This window comes from Zalophus californianus, chromosome 9 (genome assembly GCF_009762305.2).
Source record: "Zalophus californianus isolate mZalCal1 chromosome 9, mZalCal1.pri.v2, whole genome shotgun sequence".
Lineage (NCBI taxonomy): Eukaryota > Metazoa > Chordata > Mammalia > Carnivora > Otariidae > Zalophus > Zalophus californianus.
Window position 1 is genome coordinate 91,656,122 of NC_045603.1, and position 25,208 is coordinate 91,681,329.

The window sequence follows — 25,208 nt, forward strand, 5'->3', positions numbered from 1 at the left end:
TGGACATTATTATTATACCTAGGGTTTTTTTTTTTCTTTAAAGATTTTATTTGAGAGAGAGAGTGCACGAGTATGGGGGAGGGACAGAGAAAGAGGGTGAAGAAGACTCCCGGTTGAGCAGGGAGCCTGATGTGGGACTCGACCCCAGGACCCTGGGATCATGAACTGAGCCAAAGGCAGACGCTTAACCGAATGAACCACCCAGGAGCCCTATATCTAGGTTTTAATAAAGATTACAGTGATGGTAATTTTTTTCTAAAAAGATTCAAGTGTGAGCGAGGAAAAAGGGATATGGAGTGATCTTTTTTTTTTCCCAAGTGAAACGTGTCATTTGCTCACTGACTTTAGACTGAAAGTCATGAAACAAGTAGGATTTCCTTAACTAAAATTCACTGAATAAGAACTATGTTTTAATATGCATTTAATAAAATGGGTTATTTACATACACTAAACAATGAATTCTGTGAAGGTCTGATGCTATCTTTTTAACCTCCATGCCCTGTCAAAGCTTAGTAGCAGTAATGTGCGCATAGTAAGAACTCAAAAAGGATATGCTGGATAATTTCAAGGAAAGCAAATGTGTTGAAATTCATATGCCTAGTGGAAAAAATTCATATACATATCTGGAAAAAGGCAGAATCCACAGTTAAAAAGCTAAAATGAATATAAAGTTAGAAGGGAAAAAAATCAAATTTAAATAAAATATTGAAAGCTGAAGAAGTAGAAGTGATTTGAATGCTAGCCATTTTGCTCTATTTTCTCTCTAAAATTATCTCTTTTTTCCTTAAGTGATTTAGTCACCTAGGTAAATAACGTTAAATAAACATGTAGGTAGCAAGATCCAAGAGAAGATGGCTGAAGCCATGAATCCAACTGGAGGGAGCACAAGAATTTAAGGAGTTTGACAACAGCTTTAATGGCTGTTATGTCCCTTCTAATTCTTAAAATTCTAGGATTCTGAATCTGCTCATATCCTGAAACTTAATAATTAAGTCAACTGAGTTTTGTTTTTTTCATTTTTGTCATTGCAATGGAGGTTTTTGTTCAAGTTTTACAAATAAAATAATACAATAGGGATCTGCTTCAAAATAACCCCGTGTATACATGGATTGTCAAAATAAGTGGGTGGCATTATATATGAAAAAGATTAGCCATATGCTGATAAGTGATGAGTGATGGGTAAGTGGGAATCGTCATAGTATACTCTCTATTGATATATTATACTCTCTATTGATATATTTGCAAATTCTCATTTAAAAGCATTTTTTACATTAATTAAAATAAAATTTAAAAAAAGTTCCTTCTGAAAAAAAAAGTTCCTCCTGTAAGATACACAGTTTATTATAAGACAATACAGATGGGCTCCTGTTTTTTTGAAAAAAAGCTCTTGATAGGTCATCAAATTTGTAAAACTATGGGGCGCCTGGGTGACTCAGTCAGTTAAGCATCTGCCTTCGGCTCAGGTCATGATCCTGGGGTCCTGGGATCGAGTCCCACATCGGGCTCCCTGCTCCGCTGGGAGCCTGCTTCTCCCCCTCCCACTCCCCCTGCTTGTGTTCCTTCTCTCACTGTCTCTCTCTGTCAAATAAATAAAAATAATAATAATAAATCTTAAAAAAAATTTTTAAAAATTAAGAGATTTTTACTCTATATTTTTTGAAGGAATATGGAATGAAAAAAATTATTTGTAGCTGCAAACAACAGTAATGATATATTGACCACATATTCTAATTACAGGGCCAGATTTGAAACACTGAAAACACTGCAGGTGCTGGGATCAGACAACCTGTGTTAAAATGGCTCTGACATTAGCTTGGGTAATGACACTGAGTAACCTGAGTAACCACTTAACATCTTTGTGACATGGTATCCTCTTCTATCAAAAGGAGAATAATAATCCTCATAGGGATGTGAAAATTAAATAAAATAATACATGTACTTAGCAGAGTGCCTGTTATATAGTTAGTGCTCCATCAACATTAATTTTTTCATTGTAGTGGAGTAAGAAAAATAACAGCTATTAAGAGGATAGACTAGAAAGCTGGAATGCATGAGTTTTTATGAGGTATGACCTTGGGCTGGTTACTCTCTGTGTATGAGCTGCCATATCTATAATAAAGAATAAAAAAGGAGAGCAAGACTCCTAAAGGATTCCTGAGGACCAAGTATATTTACAGTGCCTGGCACATAGCAAGCACTCAAGAAATGCTAGTAATTATTATGCATACTTAAAAAGGGACTCTTTGCTTGGTGAAAAGTGATATGAAATCTCAATCTCCTCCCTTCTCATAAAGCCAGCATTTCCATTTACATGGTATACCATACCAAATACTATTATAATCATGTCACAGAATAATGTGACATTGTTTTGGAGCCTAAATCTAAGACGACATCTTTGATCTTCTCTGTCATCTCTTAACAAATGAATTCCCAATACCATTAGATTATTAAAAACAATAAAGTGATGGCAATATACCAGTTAGACCTGCTATAAGGTTTTGAGGAAAAGAATAAAGCTAGAACATGAACAACACTTTTTAAAATACTCTTTTAATGTAACCATGAATTAAAAAATGGTCTATTTTACTTCACATGCCCCAGGTATGGACGCTTCTTAAACACTGTATACCACCACAAGCAAACTCAGTGATCCTTGATGACTACCCTCCCTAAGATGGTATCCCTTCTTTAAAGAAGACCTGTCATTACCTCTTGATAAACTAGGTTGAAGGATAAATGCTAACTACAATAATATTTGATAGCTCTATGGTTGAAAAGTTTGGAAATCCAAACATCAACACTTACAGTATGCACTTGTGGTGGTCGGTGATGCACTGTGAGCTGAGGTCCTGTTGATCCCAGGGTTAGTCCATTGTTTACAACATATGTAGTTGCTTGAGGCACTCGAACTGTGACACCTACAAAAGAAAATTAAGACATAAAACTAGAATTCTAGGGACACCTCAGGGGCTCAGTCAGTTAAGCGTCTGACTCTTGATTTTGGCTCAGGTCATGGTCTCAGGGTTGTGAGATCAAGCCCTCCATCAGCCTCTGTGCTGAGCATGGAGCCTGCTTAAGTTTCTCTTTCTCCCTCTGCCCTTCCCCCCATCTCTCTCCCTCTCTAAAAAACCCAACCAAACAAACAAAAACCCTAGATTTCTAGTCTAAATTTGGTAGAACACAGATTAAACACTTGAAGCCAGCAAAGTGATGTTTTTAAAATTTGGAAGGAAAAACATTTCTAACCTTGAAGTCTACAATCAACCAAATAATAAGCATGAGGAGGAAGAAATGTTCCTGTATGCAAGCAACCAAAAAAAATCTATCTCTATAAACCCTTTCTCAAGTAGCCTTTGGAGGATGTGTGCCACCAATTATGAGAGTGAAAATCAAGAAAGAGGAAAACATGAGATGCAAGAAACAGTGGAGATCCAGCACATAAGAGAAATAAATGGAATCCCTACCAGGAGGACTATAAGCAAAAACCCTAGAACAGTAGAACACAGTGGTACACCACATGTAGAAGTCAAACAGGCCAGAATGGAGTGGTGTAACTCTAAAGGTAGACAAATTGAAGCTGTCCTCAAAAATACTTCTGCTTGGGCACCCTGGGTGGCTCAGCCAGTTAAGCATCTGCCTTCAGCTCAGGTCATGATCCCAGGGTCCTGGGATCAAGTCCCATGTCGGGCTCCCTGCTCACTGGGGAGCCTGCTTCTCCCTCTCCTCCACACTCGTGTACTCTCTCTCGCTATCTCTGTCTCTCTCTCAAATAAATAAATAAAAATCTTAAAAAAAAAAACAAAAAACCTCAGCTGTCTCATCTTTTCAACTAGAACAGAAATCTCAACTATAAGTTATCCTTGGTTCATGTTAATGAGGTTCCTCACTTTCTCTCCATGCCGTGAACAGCTGAGGATACTCAATTCACTGAAGAGAAAACTATTCTGACATATGTTAGGGTAACAGAAACAGACAATTTTAAATCAACTACTGCCCGGACCATATTACTGCCATATATTCAGTTCCTGGCCCATACTATAGTTCTGCCAGGTACCCTGACTATAGTGTGCCCAGTTTCCCAGAACTAAGTTCATGACCCTACTGACTGATTTCCCAGAAAACGCTCTTGTAAACTTGAGAAAAACTGAAGCCAGATTGTGAACCAGAGACTCTACTTAGTTTATTTTCTCCTCAAAATCATCACCTAATAATGGCAGTTTCTTTAAACAGCTAGATTTGCCCTTGCTATTAAATTTTGCAAAACTAAATATTTTTGGTGATATTTATTTGGTGGCAAAATCATACACAAAAGCAGAAAGTGAAGATGGTGGCTACCTCTGATGAAAAGGGAGAGGGATACAATGAAGGCAAACAGTAGGCTTGTAGGATACTGATAAAGCTCTATTTCTTAGACTGGTGGAGATTTCATAGGTGGTTCATTTTGTTAGTTTTCTTTAAACTTTACATATACTTTTTATATAAACTTGTTTGTATGCTATATTTTACCACTAAATACAGTATATATATAAAATTATATATGTGTGTGTATATATCTGTGTGTGTGTGTGTGTGTGTGTGTAGAAACAATAGATTTCCTTTAACATATTCCTGTCTTCTATTTCTCAACCATCTTCCACACCCTTAAGACTCTCTCTCATTGGAGGCTATCCTTAACCATCATTTCCATTATCTGGGTTATGCCACAATTAATCATTCCCACTTTAATTAGGTAAGGCATCTCTTAAGAGAGTGCAGACCACTATCAAATTGAGCATTGTGATAACACAGGCCATAAATAAAATTAAATTGAAGACAACACATGGAGCACAAATCATTTGATACACATGTCCAATTTTTCTGGTTAACTCTCCTAAGGGAAGAAGAAAAATTGTCAATAGTTTTAATATAATAAGCATTTTTTTTTTTTTTGCTAAATCTAATGTCAGTATAAGCCCACTAAATGCTGAAGAACTACACGTAACTTTGAGGTCATACACAAGAAAAGAGTCTCTTACTATTTTGAGGATTGACCTGCCGAACAGCAGGAGCCTGCATAACAGTTCCTCGCAGGGGAGCCTGAGCTGGTGGTGCTGGGAGAGTTGTATAAACCACCTGGTGGTTTGCAGGAGCTCTTGGTACAGGGAGTCTTGTGGTCACCTGAGTTACTGGACGATGTGTTACATTCACTGTGGTTGGAGCTAATGAAAAGCAGAAAAACATTAAAATGCAGGTAAGTAAACAGTTATTAATGGTGATTAATTTTGCACAAAATCTAACTATAATAAAGAGAGAAATACAGACAACAGTCTCCTTTTGTAATCTTGACAGAGAAGAGTGTGATGGCCAACCAAAATTAATAGTAACTATTATTACAATCCAAACTTCAGAAGGAAAGAGTACCTCAACCATGTAAAATGACCTCCCCACTCTTCAGTTTGACTTGATGATAAGCATGTAAAGATAAAGACCTGAGAGTATGATCTTAAGGGAGTGACTTAAAAGAGCAAATTTTCACTTCTCAATGTTTAATTATTCTTAGTAGAGTGGGATTTGGGGCCCTGAAGGTCTTCTACTAATGGCATAAATCCAGGAGTAACTGTATTCCCACAGTTCAAGAAATTATCCTTAATTTTCTATCTGGCTGGCTATTGTAACAAACATTTTCTTTAGGTGAACCAAACCATCTCTTAATTCAAAACAATAAAACATCAATTAAAATAAAGAATTCTTCCTTCTCTATTCCAGCATTCCTCCTAATTTATGTTCCAGAGAACATTCATGCGTTGAGTGATGTTAACATGTATTTATCAAAAAAGTCCTAACTGTTCACTGGCAGCATGGAACTACAATAATTATTTTAGGAATTAATAACTCTCTGAATTATCATCACATTTTACAAATAACCACATAACTATATAATAAAAGATAATAAAAAGTCTACTTTCATACAGAAAAATGGGTTCCATAATAAAACAAATTTGGAGGTAAACACTGGATATGAGACATCTGATAAAAAGGTCTCTTTACTAATGACTTATTTACTAATGTCTTTACTTAACTTAGTCTTTACATATCTGAACTTTCAATGTGAGAAAGGGGAAGAAAGTACACAAGGAGGAATACTTACCTCTTCAACTCCTTATTACCCATTTCATTATCTATTATGCACATGGTTTGCATAATGATATTTCCTTCTAAATTATATAAATTGGCGACTTGAAACTTTGATTTCACTAGATACAATTCCATGTGAATTCAATGTTTTCCTTAATGAGAAAAGTCCATATATAATTTTGCAGATAAATCTCTAATGATGGGCTATTTTATTTAAAAAAAAAAAAAAAAAAGACAGGGGCACCTGGGTGACTCAGTCAGTTAACTGACTGCCTTCAGTTCAGGTCATGATCCCAGGGCCTTAGGATCAAGCTCCACATCAGGTTCCCTGCTCAGCAGGGGGCCTGCTTCTCACTCTCCCTCTGCCGCTTCCCCTGACTGTGCTCTCCTGCTCTGTCAAATAAATAAATAAATAAATAAATAAATAAATAAATAAATAAATAAATAAATAAATAAATAAATAAAATCCTTAAAAAAAAAAAGTACAAACTGCCTTAGGGCTCCTGGGTAGCTCAGTCAGTTGAGCGTCTGACTCTTGATTCTGGCTCAGGTCATGATTCAGGGTTGTGAGATTGAGCCCCATGTCAGGCTCCACACTCCACAGTCTGCTTGAGATTCTATCCCCCACCCTCTACACTCTTCTCCCCACTTGCATGTTCTCTAATACATAAATAAATAAATAAATAAAATCTTAAAAAAAAAAAAAAAGACAAACTGTCTTGGTTCGCTTCCCAACAGTTTAGGAGATCTAGGCTACATCTTGAAAATATATAGGATTTATAACTTCTTGAGAGGCAGTGTGTAAAACATTATCTCCAAATGGTGGTGTTAGGCCAGTTAAAACTAGTTCACATTATGAATCATTTAAAATTTTTTTCTTCATCAGTCAGTTATTACTTTGTGGTCATAATCAGAATGAATCATTATAGCCATCCCCTCAAAAGAAACTATATTCATTCTGCTGCTTATAGTGGCAGATGACAAAAACATGTGATTTTTCTTCCTTATAACCACTCTGTATCAGTCAGTGGTGCTACTTAAGATGGTCAGCAAATCTAAGTTACACTACATTCAAAAAGATGCACTGTCCTCAAAATGACAGAGAATTACCCTTAATTTTCTATCTAATCTTTCCACTTACTTCCATAGTCCTATTTCACTGTAAGCAAAACTAAAAGCTTCAACTCAGTGATTCGGCAAGTTTACCTGTAGGTAGTAAATGTATGGTTGTCTGAGATGGTCCACTTGTTGGCACCCCAGATGGCTGAAGAGGTGGTGCAGGCTGGATGGGTTGCAATGGTCGAGACACAGGCTGAGAAGAACCCATGGTTGACACAGGGGTATGGTTTAGCTTTTTAGGGTCTATTAATTAAAAGTGAGACATGGTGATTACTGACAGACAAAAATTAGAAATACAGGTTTTTCTTTTATTTGTGAATTTTACATGTGCTTGCCACTTAGTCACATTTACCACTAAGAGAACAATTTATTTCTATTTTAATTATGTGCACATTTACCAGGTTAAAACATCACATCATGGCCTTAAAATAATTCACTGTTGATTCTACCACATACTCTAATTCACATTTATAGAAATATAATTGTACATTGTTTTTCATGAAAGAATCCTATTACTGAACTCAATTACAATATCCTGTCAATCAGAATAATTTCATTTCCTATATTCATACATATCTATGTATCTACTATTATCTATAGCCAGGACATTTTCCTAAGCAAACACCTATAAATTGATGAGTTTTTTTTATCAGTGATCTTGAACTCCGATTACTGCTGTTTAGGTTCTTTTGTTTGATAATATAGATGGTTGCTTATTTACACTATCCAGTCATTAAAATAAGATACACATAGAGTGTCTAATCTCAAAAAAGATATAGGACAGCCTATGGAATAAATGTTTGCATCTCAGACGAAGCCCTTAAAAAGAGTTAACCACTATATGGCATAATATAAAAACTCTTATTCTAAAATAGATAAAATAGATACAAACACATCAAGCATAATGTTGTAGAGATCTGTCTTCACTGATTACTACACTGGATTAAAAGGAAAAAATGTTATCAACACATTCCTTGGTACTGGTACAATTACTTATAAGTACCTTGTGAACCTCCACTCTCTTCATCATCCATTGTGAGATCAATGACACCACCTGAATCACTGCCTGTGGCTTTTCCACTCTGAAAAACAAAACTTCTGCATTTTGCAAAGGAAACTAGCAGACATAAAGGAAAAATGAAATAATACTAAGGGGCAACAAGGATAATGAGTAGTCTGGTTCATCTGGACCACTAAATGGCATTCCTTGAAAAAACAGAGTTTGTCAGACAAATGACCCCGAATACTCATGAGCTATACATCTGTCATACAGAAAATAATTTTGAAAGACTTTTGCAAGAATTTCTAAGAGTTTTTCTTTTTAATTTGTCCATTGCATAGGGCTATTAAAGTGATTAGGTGCTTGATTCAACACAAACACCATTTTCCAGCATTTAAAATGTTGACCAATACTACACTAAATTATCAATATTAATTCACCAAAACACCAAAGGCAACTTCAAAGCTAGAATTAAGTTATATAAAATAATCTATGTTTTTCCCCCTAAAAAAAGGTATGCTATGGTAGGATATGGTGTGCTACACCATACCTCACTGACATCCAACCTGACCTAAGTCAACCTATTGTCCCCAATCATTAGAAATGTAATTTTAAAAAAAATTTTAACTACATAATAGCAACAACAGTACAATACAGACCTAAAGAACCAGTATCTTTAAGTCAAAAAGACTGAGGGCATCTTTTAGTTCCAGCTCATATTAACAATGTGAATTTATGTTAAAAGATAAGATCCTCAATTTCCAAACTCCAGATATGGGGTCTGTAATGAGGATCAAACCAAATATACAGACAAAGAGGTTAACACCAGGCATAACATGTGCTGTGTAATAAATACTAATCATAATTACTTTATAACATACTGAGATCAGCTCCAAATGATTAAGGTTTTCAACTGCAAAATTCAGACTTTACATAATTGAAGAAAATAATTCCTTGACATTGAAAAATTCAGGCCCAATCCAAAAATAATGATGTAATTCTAAATCTTACAATTATAAATCTTTCTATGATGACGACTTAATACAAAATGATTTGTTAACTAACACAACAATCTAAAATCTAAAATCTAAAAGTTAACAAATTCTTAAAGAATGTAACAGAATCTACTTGCTGCAATGTATTTATAAGGTCCAATTTTCAAAATTTACTAAATTTTAAATTTATCAAAAATTATTACACAAACATGCAGAACCCCAGTAAAGTAGAACCCAACTAAGGACAAAAGACAGTCAAAAGAAAATTACTCCAAGTGGAACCAGATGTTGAACTCAGCAAAGACTTTGAGCATCTTTTAAGTATATATTCAGAGAAATAAAGGAAAATATAATATTAATGAATGTACAAGAAATCTCAAAAGTAGAAACTGGAAAACAAAAATAGAAATTCTAGGTCTGAAAAGTATGATTACTAAATTAGAATAATTTTCATTGTATTAAAAACTATTGGATGGAAATCCATTATCATGTGGACTGTAATTAGAATTTTACTTTGAAACAAAGAAGAAATCTTACCTGTGATGTGCTATCAGCTGCTTTCTTATTAACAGAAGCATCTATTGTTTTGTTTGTCTGGTTTTCTGAGGAGTCAAAAAAAAAGGCCATTTTTAAAAACACCTACACAATGTGAAAGGTTTGGTTATCTTATATACAACAATTAATGTAATTATCTCCAATTGTTTTTTTTTTCTCTTAACATGTCACATATGTAAATGAACTCTCTCATAGACCATTGCTACAGTAATTTTCAGAAGGGCAAATTCACAATAGACAGAAAAAAATTTCACATACTCTCATTGTCCAGAATATTTAACTCTATCCTAAAAAATATCTTCAGACAAGTAATATAGGATGTGCATAACTTAAATGTCCTAACATAAGTAAATGGTTAAAACATAATTATTCCATACTATATGCCTTTGGAGAAAAACATGAAATGACATGGCAAAAATGTAATAAATTCATTAGCAAACTACACAGTGATTCTGAGAAAATATATATGCATAATCTCAGTAGTTCAATCACAGATGATATTTTAATGCATTTTTCAACTAATTTGTATTGAGTCTGTGATAAACACGCATACCCACACACGAATGTTACTTCCAGAACAGCAAAGAAATCAAGTATGTTTTTCTGCCTCAACTTCTAAAGAGAAGGTATTAAATTTTAGCAAATGTCTTTAGCATCTACTGAGGTGATTATGCAACTTTTTCTCTTTGGTAATGTGGTGAATTTCCAATGTTGAAACATCCTATCCTTGCTTCCTGTAGATAGTAACATTCGTGGTCAAAATATGGCATTTCTTTCATTTCAAATCTTCAGAACACAGATAAGAGTAAATCATTCATGCTAAAAAGAAAAGAAACAGAGGTAGAACTATGTATTTCATTATATATAAAACACACATACACACAAACTCCTGTACATCAAAAAAATATGGATAAACATCTACCTATTAAAAGAGGTTTTTTTCGAGGCTAGAGGAGTAACAAGGAGACCCTTGTAATCTCTACCTTTCTGAATTACCTTAGTTTTCTTGTAGAAAGAATATATTATATATTCTTTACTTTTAAAAAATATCTTAAAATTACTTCATTTAAAATGAATCAACATCTGTTCTGGACTGTGAAATTCCTGAAATAGTAGTTAATAAAAACAAATTTCGGGGAGGAGCATGATGGTGGAAGAGTAGGAGACCTAAATTTTGTCTGGTCATAGGAATTCACCTAGATAGTTATCAAACCATTCAGAACATCTACAACCTCAACAGGAGCTTGAAGAAAAGAACAATAGCAATTCTTTTTTTTAAAGATTTTATTCATTTGAGAGAGAGAGAATGAGAGAGAAAGCACATGAGAGGCGGAAGGGTCAGAGGGAGAAGCAGGCTTCCCGTCGAGCAGGGAGCCCAATGCAGGACTCGATCCCAGGACCTTAGGATCATGCTGTGAGCTGAAGGCAGATGCCTAACAAATGAGCCACACAGGCGCCCCATAAAATCTTTTTAAATTTTCATCTTTACAGTTATATTCCATCCCTTCATCGTATTTACTCTTATTTTTCTCTATATATATATGTTTTTCTTTCGCTAAAATGTTGGGAGGCAATTTCTTCTAACAGACCAAAATACACTCAAAATCTAGTGTGTGGCTCTGTTCTATTCACCAGCCTGATCATATTCTTTTTTTTCCCCCCATTCTTTTCCCTCCCATTTCAGGTCTCTTCTGATTTGTTTAGTGTATTTTTTTCTGGGGTTATTGTTACCCTTTTAGCATTTTGTTCTCTCCTTCATCTATTCTCCCCTGGACAAAATGACAAGACGGAAAAAAATCACCTCAAAAAAAACGACAAGGGGCAGCACCGACAGCCAGGGACCTAATCAATACAGAAATTAGTAAGATATCGGAACTAGAGTTCAGAATGACAATTATAAAGATACTAGCTGGCATGAAAAAAAGCATAGAAGATACTAGAGAATCCCTTTCTGGAGAAATAAAAGAACTAAAATCTAACCAAGTCGAAATCAAAAAGGCTATTAATGAGGTGCAATCAAAAATGGAGGCTCTAACTGCTGGATAAATGAGGCAGAAGAGAGAATTAGTGATACAGAAGACCAAATGATGGAGAATAAAGAACCTAAAAAAAAGAGATAAATAACCATGGGATCCCGAGGGAAGAATTTGAGAGATAAGTGATACCATAAAGTGAAACAACATTAGAATAACTGGGATCCCAGAAGAAGAAAGAGAGGGGCAGAAGGTATATAGGAGCAAATTATAGCAGAGAACTTCCCTAATTTGGGGAAGGAAACAGGCATCAAAATCCAAGAGGCACAGAGAATCCCCTCAAAATCAGTAAAAACAGGTCAACACCATGACATCTAATAGTAAAACTCACAAGTCTCAGAGACGTGAAAATCCTGAAAGCAGCCCGGGACAAGAGGTCTGTAAAGTACAATTGTAGAAACATTAGATTGGCAGCAGACCTATCCATCCACAGAGATCTGGCAGGCCAGAAAGGACTGGTATGATATATTCAGGGCACTAAACGAGAAAAATATGCAGCCAAGAATACTATATCCAGTGAGGCTGTCATTGAAAATAGAAGGGGAGATAAAAAGCTTCCAGGACAAAAACTAAAAGAATGTGCAAACACCAAACCAGCCCTAGAAGAAATATTGAACGGGGTCCTCTAAGCAGAGAGCCTAAAAGTAACATAGACCAGAAAGGAACACAGACAATATACAGTAACAGTCACCTTACAGGCAATACAATGGCACTAAATTCATATCTTTCAATAGTTACCCTGAATGTAAATGGGCTAAATGCCCCAATCAAAAGACATAGGCTATCAGACTGGATTAAAAAAACAAGACCCAATGATATGCTGTCTGCAAGACTCATTTTAGACCCAAACACACCTCCAGATTTAAAGTGAGGGGGTGGAAACCATTTATCATGCTAATGGACATCAAAAGAGAGCTGAGGTGTCAATCCTTATAACAGACAAATTACATTTTAAAACAAAGACTATAATAAGAGATAAGGAAGGACACTACATCATACTTAAAGTGTCTATCCAACAAGAAGATCTAACAATGGTAAATATTTATGCCCCTAACATGGGAACAGCCAATTATATAAGCCAGTTAATAACAAAATCAAAGAAACACATTGACAATAATACAATAATAGTAGAGGACTTTAACATCCACCCCTCACTGAAATGGAGAGATCATCTAAGCAAAAGATGAACAAGAAAATTAAGGCATTAAATGACACGATGGACCAGATGGACTTCACAGATATATTCAGAACATTTTATCCCAAAGCAACAGAATACACATTCTTCTCTAGTGTACATGGAACATTCTCCAGAATAGATCACACCCTGGGTCAGAAATCAGGTCTCAACCGGTACCAAAAGATTGGAATCATTCCCTGCATATTTGCGGACCACAATGCTTTGATACTAGAACTCAATCAGAAGAGGAAAGTTGGAAAGAACTCAAATACACGAAGGCTAAAGAGCATCCTACTAAAGAATGAATGGGTCAACCAGGAAATTAAAGAAGACATTAAAAAATTCATGGAAACAAATGAAAATGAAAACACAACTGTTCAAAAGTCTTTGGAATGCAGCAAAGGCGGTCCTAAAAGGAAAGTATCTGGCAATACAAGCCTTTCTCAAGAAACAAGAAAGGTCTCAAATACACAACCTAACCCTATACCTAAAGGAGCTGGAGGAAGAACAGCAAATAAAGCCTAAACCCAGCAGGAGAAGAGAAATAATAAAGATCAGAGCAGAAATCAATGAAATAGAAACCAAAAGAACAGTAGAACAGATCAACGAAACTAGGAGCTGTTTCTTTGACAGAATTAGTAAGACTGATAAACCCCTGGCCAGACTTATCAAAAAGAAAAGACCCAAATAAATAAAATCATGAATGAAAGAGGAGAGATCATAACCAACACCAAAAAAATACAATTATAAGAACATATTATGAGCAACTATATGCCAGCAAATTAGATAATCTGGAAGAAATGGATGCATTCCTAGAGATGTATCAACCACCAGCATTGAACCAGGAAGAAATAGAAAACCTGAACAGACCCATAATCAGTAAGGAAATTGAAGCAGTCATCAAAAATCTCCCAAAAAACAAGAGCCCAGGGCCAGATGGCTTCCCAGGGGAATTCTACCAAACATTTAAAGAAGAATTAATACTTATTCCTCTGAAACTGTTCCAAAAAATAGAAATGGAAGGGAAACTTCCAAACTCATTTTATGAGACCAGCATTACCTTAATCTCAAAACCAGACAAAGACCCCATCAAAACGGAACTACAGACCAATATCCCTGATGAACATGGATGTCAAGAGTCTCTCCAAAATACTAGCGAACGGGACCCAACAGTACATTAAAAGGATTATTCACCATGACCAAGTGGGATTTATTCCTGGGCTGCAAGGTTGGTTCAACATCTGCAAATCAATGTAGTACAATACATTAATAAAAGAAAGGACAAGAATTATATGATCCTCTCAATAGATGCAGAAAAAGCATGTGACAAAGTACAGCATCCTTTTTTGATGAAAACTCTTCAGAGTATAGGGATAGAGGGTACATAACTCAGTATCATAAAAGCCATCTATGAAAAACCCACAGCGAACATCCTCAATGGGAAAAAACTGAGAGCTTTCTCCCTAAGGTCATGAACATGGCAGGGATGTCCACTATCACCACTGCTATTCAACATACTATTAGAAGTCCTAGCCTCAGCAATCAGACAACAAAAAGAAATAAAAAGGCATCAGAATCAGAAAAGAAGTCAAACTCTCGCTCTTTGCAGATGACATGATACTTTATGTGGAAAACCCAAAAGACTCCACCCCAAAACTGCTAGAATTTATACAGGAAGTCAGTAAAGTGGCAGGATATAAAATCAATGCACAGAAATCAGTGGCATTCCTATACACCAACAACAAAACAGAAGAAAGGGAAATTAAGGAGTCGATCCCATTTACAACTGCATCCAAAACCGTAAGATACCTAGGAATAAATCTAACCAAAGAGGCAAAAGATCTGTATTCAGAAAACTATAGATTACTCATGAAAGAAATTGAGGAAGGCACAAAGAAATGGAAAAATGTTCCATGCTCATGGATTGGAAGAACAAATATTGTAAAAATGTCTATGCTACCCAGAACAAGCTACACATTCAATGTTATCCCTATCAAAATACCATCAACTGTTTTCAAAGAAATGGAACAAATAGTCCTAAAATTTGTATGGAACCAGAAAAGACCCCGAATAGCCAGAGGAATGTTGAAAAAGAAAAGCAAAGCTGGGGGGGCATCACAATTCCGGACATCAAGCTCTATTACAAAGCTGTAATCCTCAGGACAGTATGGTACTGGCACAAAAACAGACACATAGATCAATGGAACAGAACAGAGAGCCCAGAAATGGACCCTCAACTCTATGGTCAACTAATCTTCTTCGACAAAGCAGGAAAGAATGTCCAACAGAAAAAAGATAGTCTCTTCAACAAATGGTGTTGGGAAAATTGGACAGCCACATGCAGAAGAATGAAACTGGACCATTTCCTTACACCACACACAAAAATAGACTCAAAATGGATGAAAGACCTATATGTGAGACAGGAGTCCATCAAAATCCTAGAGGAGAACACAAGCAGCAACCTCTTCAACCTCAGCTGCAGTAACTTCTTCCTAGAAACATTGCCAAAGGCAAGGGAAGCAAGGGCAAAAATGAACTATTGGGACTTCATCAAGATAAAAAGCCTTTGCACAGCAAAGGAAACAATCAACAAAACCAAAAGACAACTGACAGAATGGGAGAAGATATTTGCAAATGACGTATCAGATAAAGGACTAGTATCCAAAATCTATAAAGAGCTTATCAAATTCAACACCCAAAGAACAAATAATCCAATCCAGAAATAGGCAGAAGACATGAACAGACATTTCTGCAAAGATGACATACAAATGGCCAACAGACAACATGAACAAGTGCTCAACATCGCTCGGCATCAGGGAAATCCAAATCATAACCTCAATGAGATACCACCTCACACCAGTCAGACTGGCTAAAATTCCCAAGTCAGGAAACAACAGATGTTGGCGAGGATGTGGAGAAGGGTGAGATACCACCTCACAGCAGTCAGAATGGCTAAAATTATCAAGTCAGGAAATGACAGATGTTGGTGAGGATGTGGAAAAAGGGGAACCCACCTACACTGTTGGTGGGATTGCAAGCTGGTGCAGCTACTCTGGAAAACAGTATGTAGGTTCCTCAAAAAGTTGAAAATAGAACTACCCTATACGACCCAGCAGTTGCACTACTGGGTATTTACCCCAAAGATACAAATGTAGGGATCCAAAGGGGCACCTGCACCCCAATGTTTATAGCAGCAATGTCCACAATAACCAAACTATGAAAAGCCTAGATGTCCATCAACAGATGAATGGGTAAAGATGATGTGTGTGGGGTGTGTGTGTGTGTGTGTGTGTGTGTGTGTGTGTGTGTATAAAACAGATTATGCAGCCATCAAAAAATGGAATCTTGCCATTTGAAAGGATGTGGATGGAACTAGAGGATATTATGCTAAGCGAAATAAGTCAGAGAAAGATAATTATCATATGATCTCACTGATGTGTGGAATTTGAGAAACAAGACAGAGGATCATAGGGGAAGGGACTGTAAAATGAAAAGACGAAACCAGAAAGGGAGACAAACCATAAGAGACTCTTAATCTCAGGAAACAAACTGAGGGTTGCTGGAGTGGTGGGGGGTGGGAGGGATGGGGTGGCTGGGTGACAGACACTGGGGAGGGTATGGGCTATGGTGAGCGCTGTGAATTGTCTAAGACTGATGAATCACTGACCTGTTCCCCTGAAACAAATAATACATTATATGTTAATTTAAAAAATTAAAAAAAAATTCCAGGTTACTGTTCCTACATGGTAGAGTAGTAAAATACATTGATGCCATTACAAAACTTTATCAGTGATTTACCACCAGAGTTTCTTATATATAATATTAGAATATATTCCCTTGGCTTTGGAATAGAGTTTTATTCACATAACTTTAATTATATTCCTTAATCCAGGTTTTTATTTAATATTCCCTGCTCCTTTATTGTAGACTTTTATCTTGATTTTTTTTTTTTAAGATTTTATTTATTTGACAGAGAGACACACTGAGAGAAGGAGCATAAGCAGGGGGAGCAGGAGATGCAGGCTTCCCGTGGAGCAGGGAGGCCGATGAGGGGCTTGATCCCACGACCCTCAGATCATGACCTGACTCAAAGACAGACACTTAACAACTGAGCCACCTGGGCGCCCCCTGATTTTTAATGTAACATTTTACCATTTCACTTATAATATCTACTTCAGATAACTATAAATCAATCTATCAACCAATAAAACTGGTGAAGGTGAGAAATCAGAAATTATACCACAAAATCTTTCTATCATTTGGGAAACATCTCTAATTCTCATGATTGTTAAAACATACTGTCACTTTTAACCAACACTGCATTTTTACTGGAGTCATGAAAGGGTTTTCACAGGAATGTCCCTTAGTAGGTGCTGGATTTTCAGTGTATTAAATGAATTTCAAAACTTTTAAATCATTCTCACATCATTTCCCATCTAGACCACTACCAAAGCTTCCTAACTGGTCTCCCTAACTCTACCTTTTATCTCCCCCAAACCCTTTTCTTCACTGTAGCCAGTGTTCATGACTGCAAAATTCCCCTGCAAAAATCCTTTCATCCCATTGCCCACCATCTTTCCATTTATTATCAAATACCTTTTCCAGATCTCCAACATCCTCACAGAAATCTCCTATCTTAACATTAACCACATTTACAATTAATTACTTATTTAATGGCAAAGTTCCCTATTTGACTGCAAGCTTGGTGATAATAGGGACCATATGTACATTTCTGTGTGTCTGCAAGATTTTAAACCAATTACAGGTATTCAATATTTCATGAATGAATGAAATTTTCCAAATTTTTATTTAAATTCTAGTTTGTTAACATATAGTGAAATATTGGTTTGAGGAATAAAATTTAGTGATTCATCACTTACAGATAACACCCAGTGCTCATCATTAACAAGTGACCTTCCTTAATACCCATCACCCATTTAACCCTCCATCAATCTTAGTTTGTTCTCTAACCTTAAGAGTCTCTTAAGGTTTGTTTCCCTCTCTCTTTTATCCCCCTTTCTCATATGTTCATCTTTTGTTCCCTAAATTCTACGTATGAGTGAAATCACATGGTATTTGTCTTTCTCTGACTGACGACTTGTTTCGTTTAGCATGATACTCTAGCACCCTCCACATCATTGCAAATGGCAAGATTATTTTTGGTTGACTGAGTAATATTCCATTGTGTATATATACCACCTCTTCTTTATCCTTTATCACTTGATGGACATTTGCACCTTTTCCGTAATTTGGCTATTGTTGACAATGCTGCTATAAACATCGGGGTGCATGTACCCCTTTTAATCTATATATTTTTTTAATATTTGGGTAAATATCTAGCAGTGCAATTGCTGGATTGCAGGGTGGTTCTAATTTTACCCTTTTGAGTAAACTCCATACTGTTTTCCAGAGTGGCTGCACCAGTTTGCATTCCCACCAACAGTGCAAAAGGATTCCCCTTTCTTTGCATCTTCACCAACATCTGTTGTTTCCTGAGTTGTTAATTTTAGCCATTCCGACTGGTGTGAGGTGGTTATCTCACTGTGGTTTTGATTTATATTTCCCTAATGATGGGTAATGCTGAGCATTTTTTCATGTGCCTGTTAGCCATCTGTATGTCTTCTTTGGAAAAATATCTATTCATGTCTTCTGCCCTGTTTCTTAATTGGATTATGTTTTTTGGGTATTAACTTTGGTAAGTTATTTATAGATATTGGATAATAACACTTTATCTGATATGTCATTTGCCAATGATATATGTCAGAATATTCTACCATTCTGTAGGCTGCCTTTTAGTTTTGATCGTTTCCTCCACTGTCCAGAAGATTTTTATCTTGATGAAATCCCAACAGTTCATTTCTCCTTTTGTTTGCCTCGCCACCATCAATGTGTCTAGTAAGAAGTTGCTACAGACCAGGTAAAAAGGTTGCTGCCTGTGTTCTTCTCTAGGATTTTGATGGTTTCCTGTCTCACATTGAGGTCTTTCATCCATTTTGAATTTATTTTTGTGCATGTTGTAAGAAAGTGGTCCAGTTTCATTATTCTGCATGTGGTTGTCCAATTTTCTCAACACCATTTGTAGAAGAGACTTTTTTCCATTGGATATTTTCTTTCTTGCTTTGTTGAAGATTAGTTGACCAATCAGTTGTGGGTCCACTTCTGGATTCTATATTCTGTTCCACTGATCTATGCGTCTGTTTTTGTGCCAGTACCATACTGCCTTGATGATTACAGCTTTGTAGTACAGCTTGACATCTGGAATTGTGATGCCTGCCACTTTGGTTTTCTTTTTCAGGATTGCTTTGGCTCTTCAGCATCTTTGTGGTTCCACACAAACTTTAGGATTGTTTGTTCTAACTCTGTGAAAATGCTGGTGGTATTTTGATAGGGATTGCATTAAATGTGTAGATTGCCTTGGGTAGTATAGACATTTTCACAATATTTGTTCTTCCTGTCCATGAGCACAGAATGTTTTTCCATTTCTTTGTGTCCTCTTCAATTTCTTTCATAAGTGTTCTACAGTTTTCAGAGTACAAATCTTTTACCTCTTTGGTTAGGTTTCTTCCTAGGTATCTTACAGTTTTTGGTGCAATTGTAAATGGGATCGAGTCCTTGATTTATTTTCTCCTGCTTCGTTATCAATGTATAAGAAATGCAACAGATTTCTGTACATTGATTTTATACCCTGCAACTCTGCTGAACTCACGTACTAGTTCTAGCAATTTTTTGGTGGAGTCTTTTGGGTTTTCTACATAGTGTATCATGTCATCTGCAAATAGTGAAAGTTTGACTTCTTCCTTGCTGATTTGGATACCTTTTCTTTTTGTTGTCTAATTGCTGAGGCTGACTCCCAGTACTATGCTGCATAGTAATGGTTAGGGCGTCTGGATGGCTCAGTTGGTGAAGTGTCTGCCTTCAGCTCAGGTCATGATCCCAGGGACTTGGGATCGAGCCCTGCATCGGGCTCCCTGCTCAGCAGGAAGCCTGCTTCTCCCTCTCCCACTCCCCGGCTTGTGTTCCTGCTCTCACTGTCTGTCAAATAAATAAATAAAATCAATAAATCGATAGATAAGACAGACAGACAGATAGTAATGGTTAGGGCAGACATCCATGTTGTGTTCCTGACCATAGAGGAAAAGCTCTGTTTCTCCCCATTGAGGATAATAGCAGCTGTGGGTCTTTCGTATATGGCCTTTACAATGTTGACGTATGTTCTGTCTATACCTACTTTGTTAAGGGTTTTTATCAGGAATGGATGCTCCATTTTGCCAAATACTTTTTCTCCATCTATAGAGGGGATCATATGGTTCTTTTCCTTTCTTTTATTAACATGGTGCATCACGCTGATTGATTTGCAAATACTGAACCAACCCTGAAGCCCAGGAATGTCACTTTATCATGGTGAATAATTCTTTTAATGTACCACTGGACTGGATTTGTTAGTTATCTTGTTGAGAATTTTTGCATCCACGTTCATCCAGGATATTGGCCTGTAATTCTCTTTACTAGGGTCTTTGGTTTTGGAATCAAGGTAATACTGGCCTTGTAGAATGAGTTTAGTAGTTTTCCTTCCATTTGGTATTTTGTGAACAGTTTGAGAAGAATGGGTATTAATTCTTCTTTAAAGGTCTGGTAGAATTCCCCTGGGAAGCCATCTGGCCCTGGAATTTTGTTTGTTGGAGGATTTTTGATTACTGATTCAATGTCATTGCTGGTTATGAGTCTGTTCAAATTTTCTATTTCTTCCTGTTTCAGTTTTGGTAGTTTGTATGTTTCTAGGAATTTTTCCATTTCTTCCAGATTGCCCAGATTGTTCGCATATAATTTTTCGTTAACATTTAAGTGTATTTCTGTGGTGTTGGCTGTGATCTCTCCTCTCTCACTTGTGATTTTATTCAGGTCCTTTCTCTTTTCTTTGTGATAAGTCTGGGTTTTATCGTTTTTATTAATTCTTTTAAAGAATTTACAGTTCCGTTCTTAGTTCTATTTCTCTGTTCTACTGGTTTTTTATTTCTATATCATTTATTTCTACTTTAATCTTTATTATTTCCCTTCTTCTGCTGGCTTTAGGCTTTATTTGCTGTTCTTTTTCTAGCTCCTTTAGACATAAAGTTAGTTTGTGTATCTGAGCCTTTTCTTGCTTCTTGAGGTAGGCCTGTACTGAAATATACTTCCCTCTTAGGACTGCCTTTGCTGCATTCCAAAGGTTTTGGACTGCTGTATTTTCATTTGCATTTGCATCCATGTATTTTTTTAAATTCTTCTTTAATTTCCTGGTTAACCCATTCATTCCTTAGAATGCTCTTTAACCTCCATATATTTGTGGCCTTTCCAAAATTTTTCTTATGGTTGAGTTCAAGTTTCATAGTGTTGTGATCTGAAAATATTCATGGTATGATTTCAATCTTTTTGTACTTGTTGAGGGCTGATTTATGACCCAGTACGTGCTCTATTCTGGAAAACGTCCATGTGCACTCAAAAAGAATGTGTATTCTGGGCACCTGGGTTGCTCAGTCTGTTAAGTGCAAGTCCCAAGTCGGCGTGGGGGGGGAGGTCCCTGCTCAGCAGGAGGTCCGCTTCTCCCTCTGCTCTTTCCCTTTGCCCCTTCCCCTGCTCATGCATGCACACTCTCTCTCACAAAAATAAATAAAATCTTAAAAAGAAAAGAAAAATGAATGTGTATGCTGCCTTAGGATGAAATGTTCTGAATATATCTGTTAAGTCCATCTGGTCCAGTGTGTCATTCAAAGCCATTGTTTCCTTGTTGATTTTCTGCTTAAATGATTTATCCATTGCTGTAAATGGGATGTTAAAGTCCCCTACTATTACTGTATTATTATCAGTGAGTTCCTTCATGTTTGCTATTAATTGATTTATATATTTGGGTGTTCCCAAGTTGGGGGCATAAATATTTACCATTGTTAGATCTTCTTGGATAGACCCTTTAATTATGATACGGTGCCCTTCTTCATCGCTTGTTAGTCTTTGGTTTAAAATCTAGTTTGTCTGATATAAGTATGGCTACTCCAGCTTTCTTCTGACATCCATTAGCATGACAGATAGTTCTCCATCCCCTCACTTTCAATCTGGAGGTGACTTTAGGTCTAAAATAAGTCTCCTTTAGGCAGCATATAGATATGTCTTGCAGCATATAGATGTGTCTTTTTTTTATCCATTCTGATACCCTATGTCTTTTGATTAGAACATTTAGTCCATTTACATTCAGAGTAACTACTGACAGATATAATTTAATGCCATCGTGTTACCTGTAAAGTGGGTGTTTCTGTGCCTTTCTAGTCCTTGTTGCTTTTGGTCTTTTTTTCCCCACTCAGAGTCCCCTTTAATATTTCTTAGAGTGCTGGTTTAGTGGTCATGAACTCATTTAGTTTTTGTCTGTCTGGGAAACCCTTTATTACTCCTTCTATTCTGAATGACAGCCTCTTGGCTGCATATTTTTCCCATTCAGCATGCTGAATATATCATGTCACTCCCTCTGGTCTGCCAAGTTTCTGTGGACAGATCTGTTGTGAATCTGATCTGTCTTCCCTTGTAGGTTAAGGACTTTTTTTCCCTTGCTGCTTTCAGGATTCTTTCCTGTATTTTGTGAATTTGACTATAATATGCCTTGGCGATGGTTAGATTTTTATGGATTTAATGGGAGTTCTCTGTGCTTCTTGGATTTTGATGTCAGTTTCCTACCCCAGATTAGAGAGTTTTCAGCTATAATTTGCTCGGACAAGTCTTCTGCCCCCTTTTCTCTCTCTTCTTCTTCTGGGACTCCTATGATACAAATGCTACTATGCTTTAAGAAGTCAATGAGTTCCCTAAGTCTACATTTGTAATCCAGTATCTTTTTTCCCTCTTCTTTTCATGTCACTGATTTTTCTGATTGTTGGGAAAGCCTGTTATATTCCGGCTCCTGAGAGGAATGGCTATATTAAGAGGAGGTTAAAGAAAAAAAAAAAAAAAGGCAACTAGATTCTATTTCCCCTAGAGCTAAAGCTTTAAAGCACTCTATTTAGTAGACTTGGTGCTGTATAGGGTTCATGCTGGTCTTCTGCGGGAGGGGCGTACTGTGCTGATTCTTCAGGTGGACTTGCCCTAGTGAAGATGCACCTGCAGGGTGCATGGGGGCAGGGTTTGGTGTAAGCAGCTCTGGCCTCCACTGGGTGGTGGTATTTTGCTCACTCTAGTAGGTCAGTGCTGAAGTGGGGGAGGAATGGCATGAGACCCCTCTCTTGTACCTAGAACCCGCGCAGGGGAGTGAGTTCACCCCTGCCACTCTTCTGTGAGGAAGTCCTCACAGAAGAGCAAACAATCACCCTTCTTGTGTCTCCAGTTTCTGTCAGATTCCTGCCTTCACCCTGTCTGTGTACAAGCTGTATGCCTGCCAGGGGGCACAGTACTCCTGTGTTTTATCTCAGGCATGTGGCTGGGTTTCAAAACTCCAAGTTTTAAGGATCAACACTGATCCTCTGGGGGAGGGTCTTGCCATGCTTTTGCTGTTTGCTGTTTTGTCCCAGAAAAGCAGTCGCACGACTAGGCAGCAGTTCAGAGTTTATGGTAAGTGCAGCAAAAAGCCAGCACCAAGGTTTGCTGCCCTAAGCCAGTGTCTTTATTCCTATACTAGGAAACAAGGCAGCACCACTTCTTTTGTCCCCGGACAGGCTGTACCACCACTCCCAAATGCACTCCAAGAGAGGGAATTGTTTCTCCCTGTGCGACCCAGGGGATCCTCAGACCATGCTGCCCACTCCCGGGTCTCTGTCCTCCTTCCCCACAGGAGCACGACTATGTCTGCCAGGCACGAACAGGGTGATGGCAAGGCCTTCTAAAACTTCAGACTTTGTGACCCACTGCTTATAACAACTTTCAGTAGTTAGTCCCTCTCCTTTTCCCAGTCAATAGTTTGGGGGAAAAATTTTTCTAGTGTAATCCCCTGTACACTGCTTTTCTCTCTCCCTCCCTCTCCTCTCTCCATAATTAGGGCTCCCTCTCCTCCTACAGTTCTTTTCTCCCCCAAATCAACTCTCTGCAGCTTCTATGTACCACAATGTAATTGTTTCTCTACCCTAGTTGTGTAGCTTCCTCCCTCAAACTGATTTCTTGGGTGTTTAAAATGATCTGATATTTACCTAACTTGATACTACCAATGTACTTGAGAGATGAGGCAAGCATAGGGTTCCCTTACTTCTCCAGCATTTTAACTCCTCCCCATGAATGAATAAAAACTGTAATTTAGGTCCTAAATCTCCCAGCAGTCTCTAAGAGGATTTTTACTTTACTATCAACAGAAAATATTGACTTACACTACGAGGACACATGAACTATAATAAAAGACATACAAACGCATGCATTCTAGTTAGAGAGCCTATGTTCTCATTAAGTCAATAATACCTACATAAGTATAAGATTTAAAAAGTTTTAATTATTCTCCCTCTCACACTCCCTGTGCTTGTGTTCCTCTCTCACTTTGTCTCTGTCAAATAAATAAATAAATAAATAAATAAAATCTAAAAAAAAAAAGGTGGCGCCTGGGTGGCTCAGTCGTTAAGCTTCTGCCTTTCGGCTCAGGTCATGATCCCAGGGTCCTGGGATCAAGCCCCACATTGGGCTCCCTGCTCCACGGGAAGCCTGCTTCTCCCTCTCCTACTCCCCCTGCTTGTGTTCCCTCTCTCACTGTGTCTCTCTGTCAAATAAATAAATAAAATATCTTTAAAAAAACAGAAAGTTTTTAATTATACAACTAATTGATTTATCATATTACAAATGTATTAAAGGTTGGCTTCAACCTTCATATTCAGCCAAAATTTGCCATATGGTTTCAGCTTAGGTTTTGGGAAGCCTAACAGCTAAATACCTACTGTAACATCATTTATGGCACCTCTAAAATTATGCTTGATTAAAGAATATATCATTTCATCAGATCTCATTCTCATTAGCATGACGAAAAATATACAAAAAAGCTTATCATACCCAATAATCTACTTTCAAAACTAAGTAAGCACTCTATAAAGAGAACTTGAAGTGAAGATCTCCTTAATTTATAAAGTACATAAAAATATATTAAATATGTTAAAATATAAAAGTTTAAGTATAAATGTATATTATTGCAAAAGTAGAACGATGTAGAGATTAAAAATGATTGTGAAAACTATTAGTTTTACATACAAAAACAATTAAGAACAGTCAAGTAATTAAATAAATACAAAATA

At 36.9% G+C, this 25,208-nt stretch overlaps 1 protein-coding gene across 5 annotated transcripts in view; it reads right to left on the reverse strand.

Annotated features, from left to right (window-relative positions):
* Positions 1 to 25,208, reverse strand: part of LOC113921374 (activating transcription factor 7 interacting protein) — a 166,147-nt gene that overhangs the window by 5,965 nt on the left and 134,974 nt on the right. For all 5 annotated transcript variants that reach the window (XM_027591878.2, XM_027591877.2, XM_027591876.2 and 2 more), the window contains 5 exons: positions 9,766 to 9,830; positions 8,237 to 8,315; positions 7,321 to 7,476; positions 5,016 to 5,198; positions 2,806 to 2,918 (listed from right to left, as the gene is read on the reverse strand). In XM_027591878.2, coding sequence (XP_027447679.1) covers positions 2,806 to 2,918; positions 5,016 to 5,198; positions 7,321 to 7,476; positions 8,237 to 8,315; positions 9,766 to 9,830 — 596 coding nt within the window. The remainder of the gene's footprint in view (positions 1 to 2,805; positions 2,919 to 5,015; positions 5,199 to 7,320; positions 7,477 to 8,236; positions 8,316 to 9,765; positions 9,831 to 25,208) is intronic.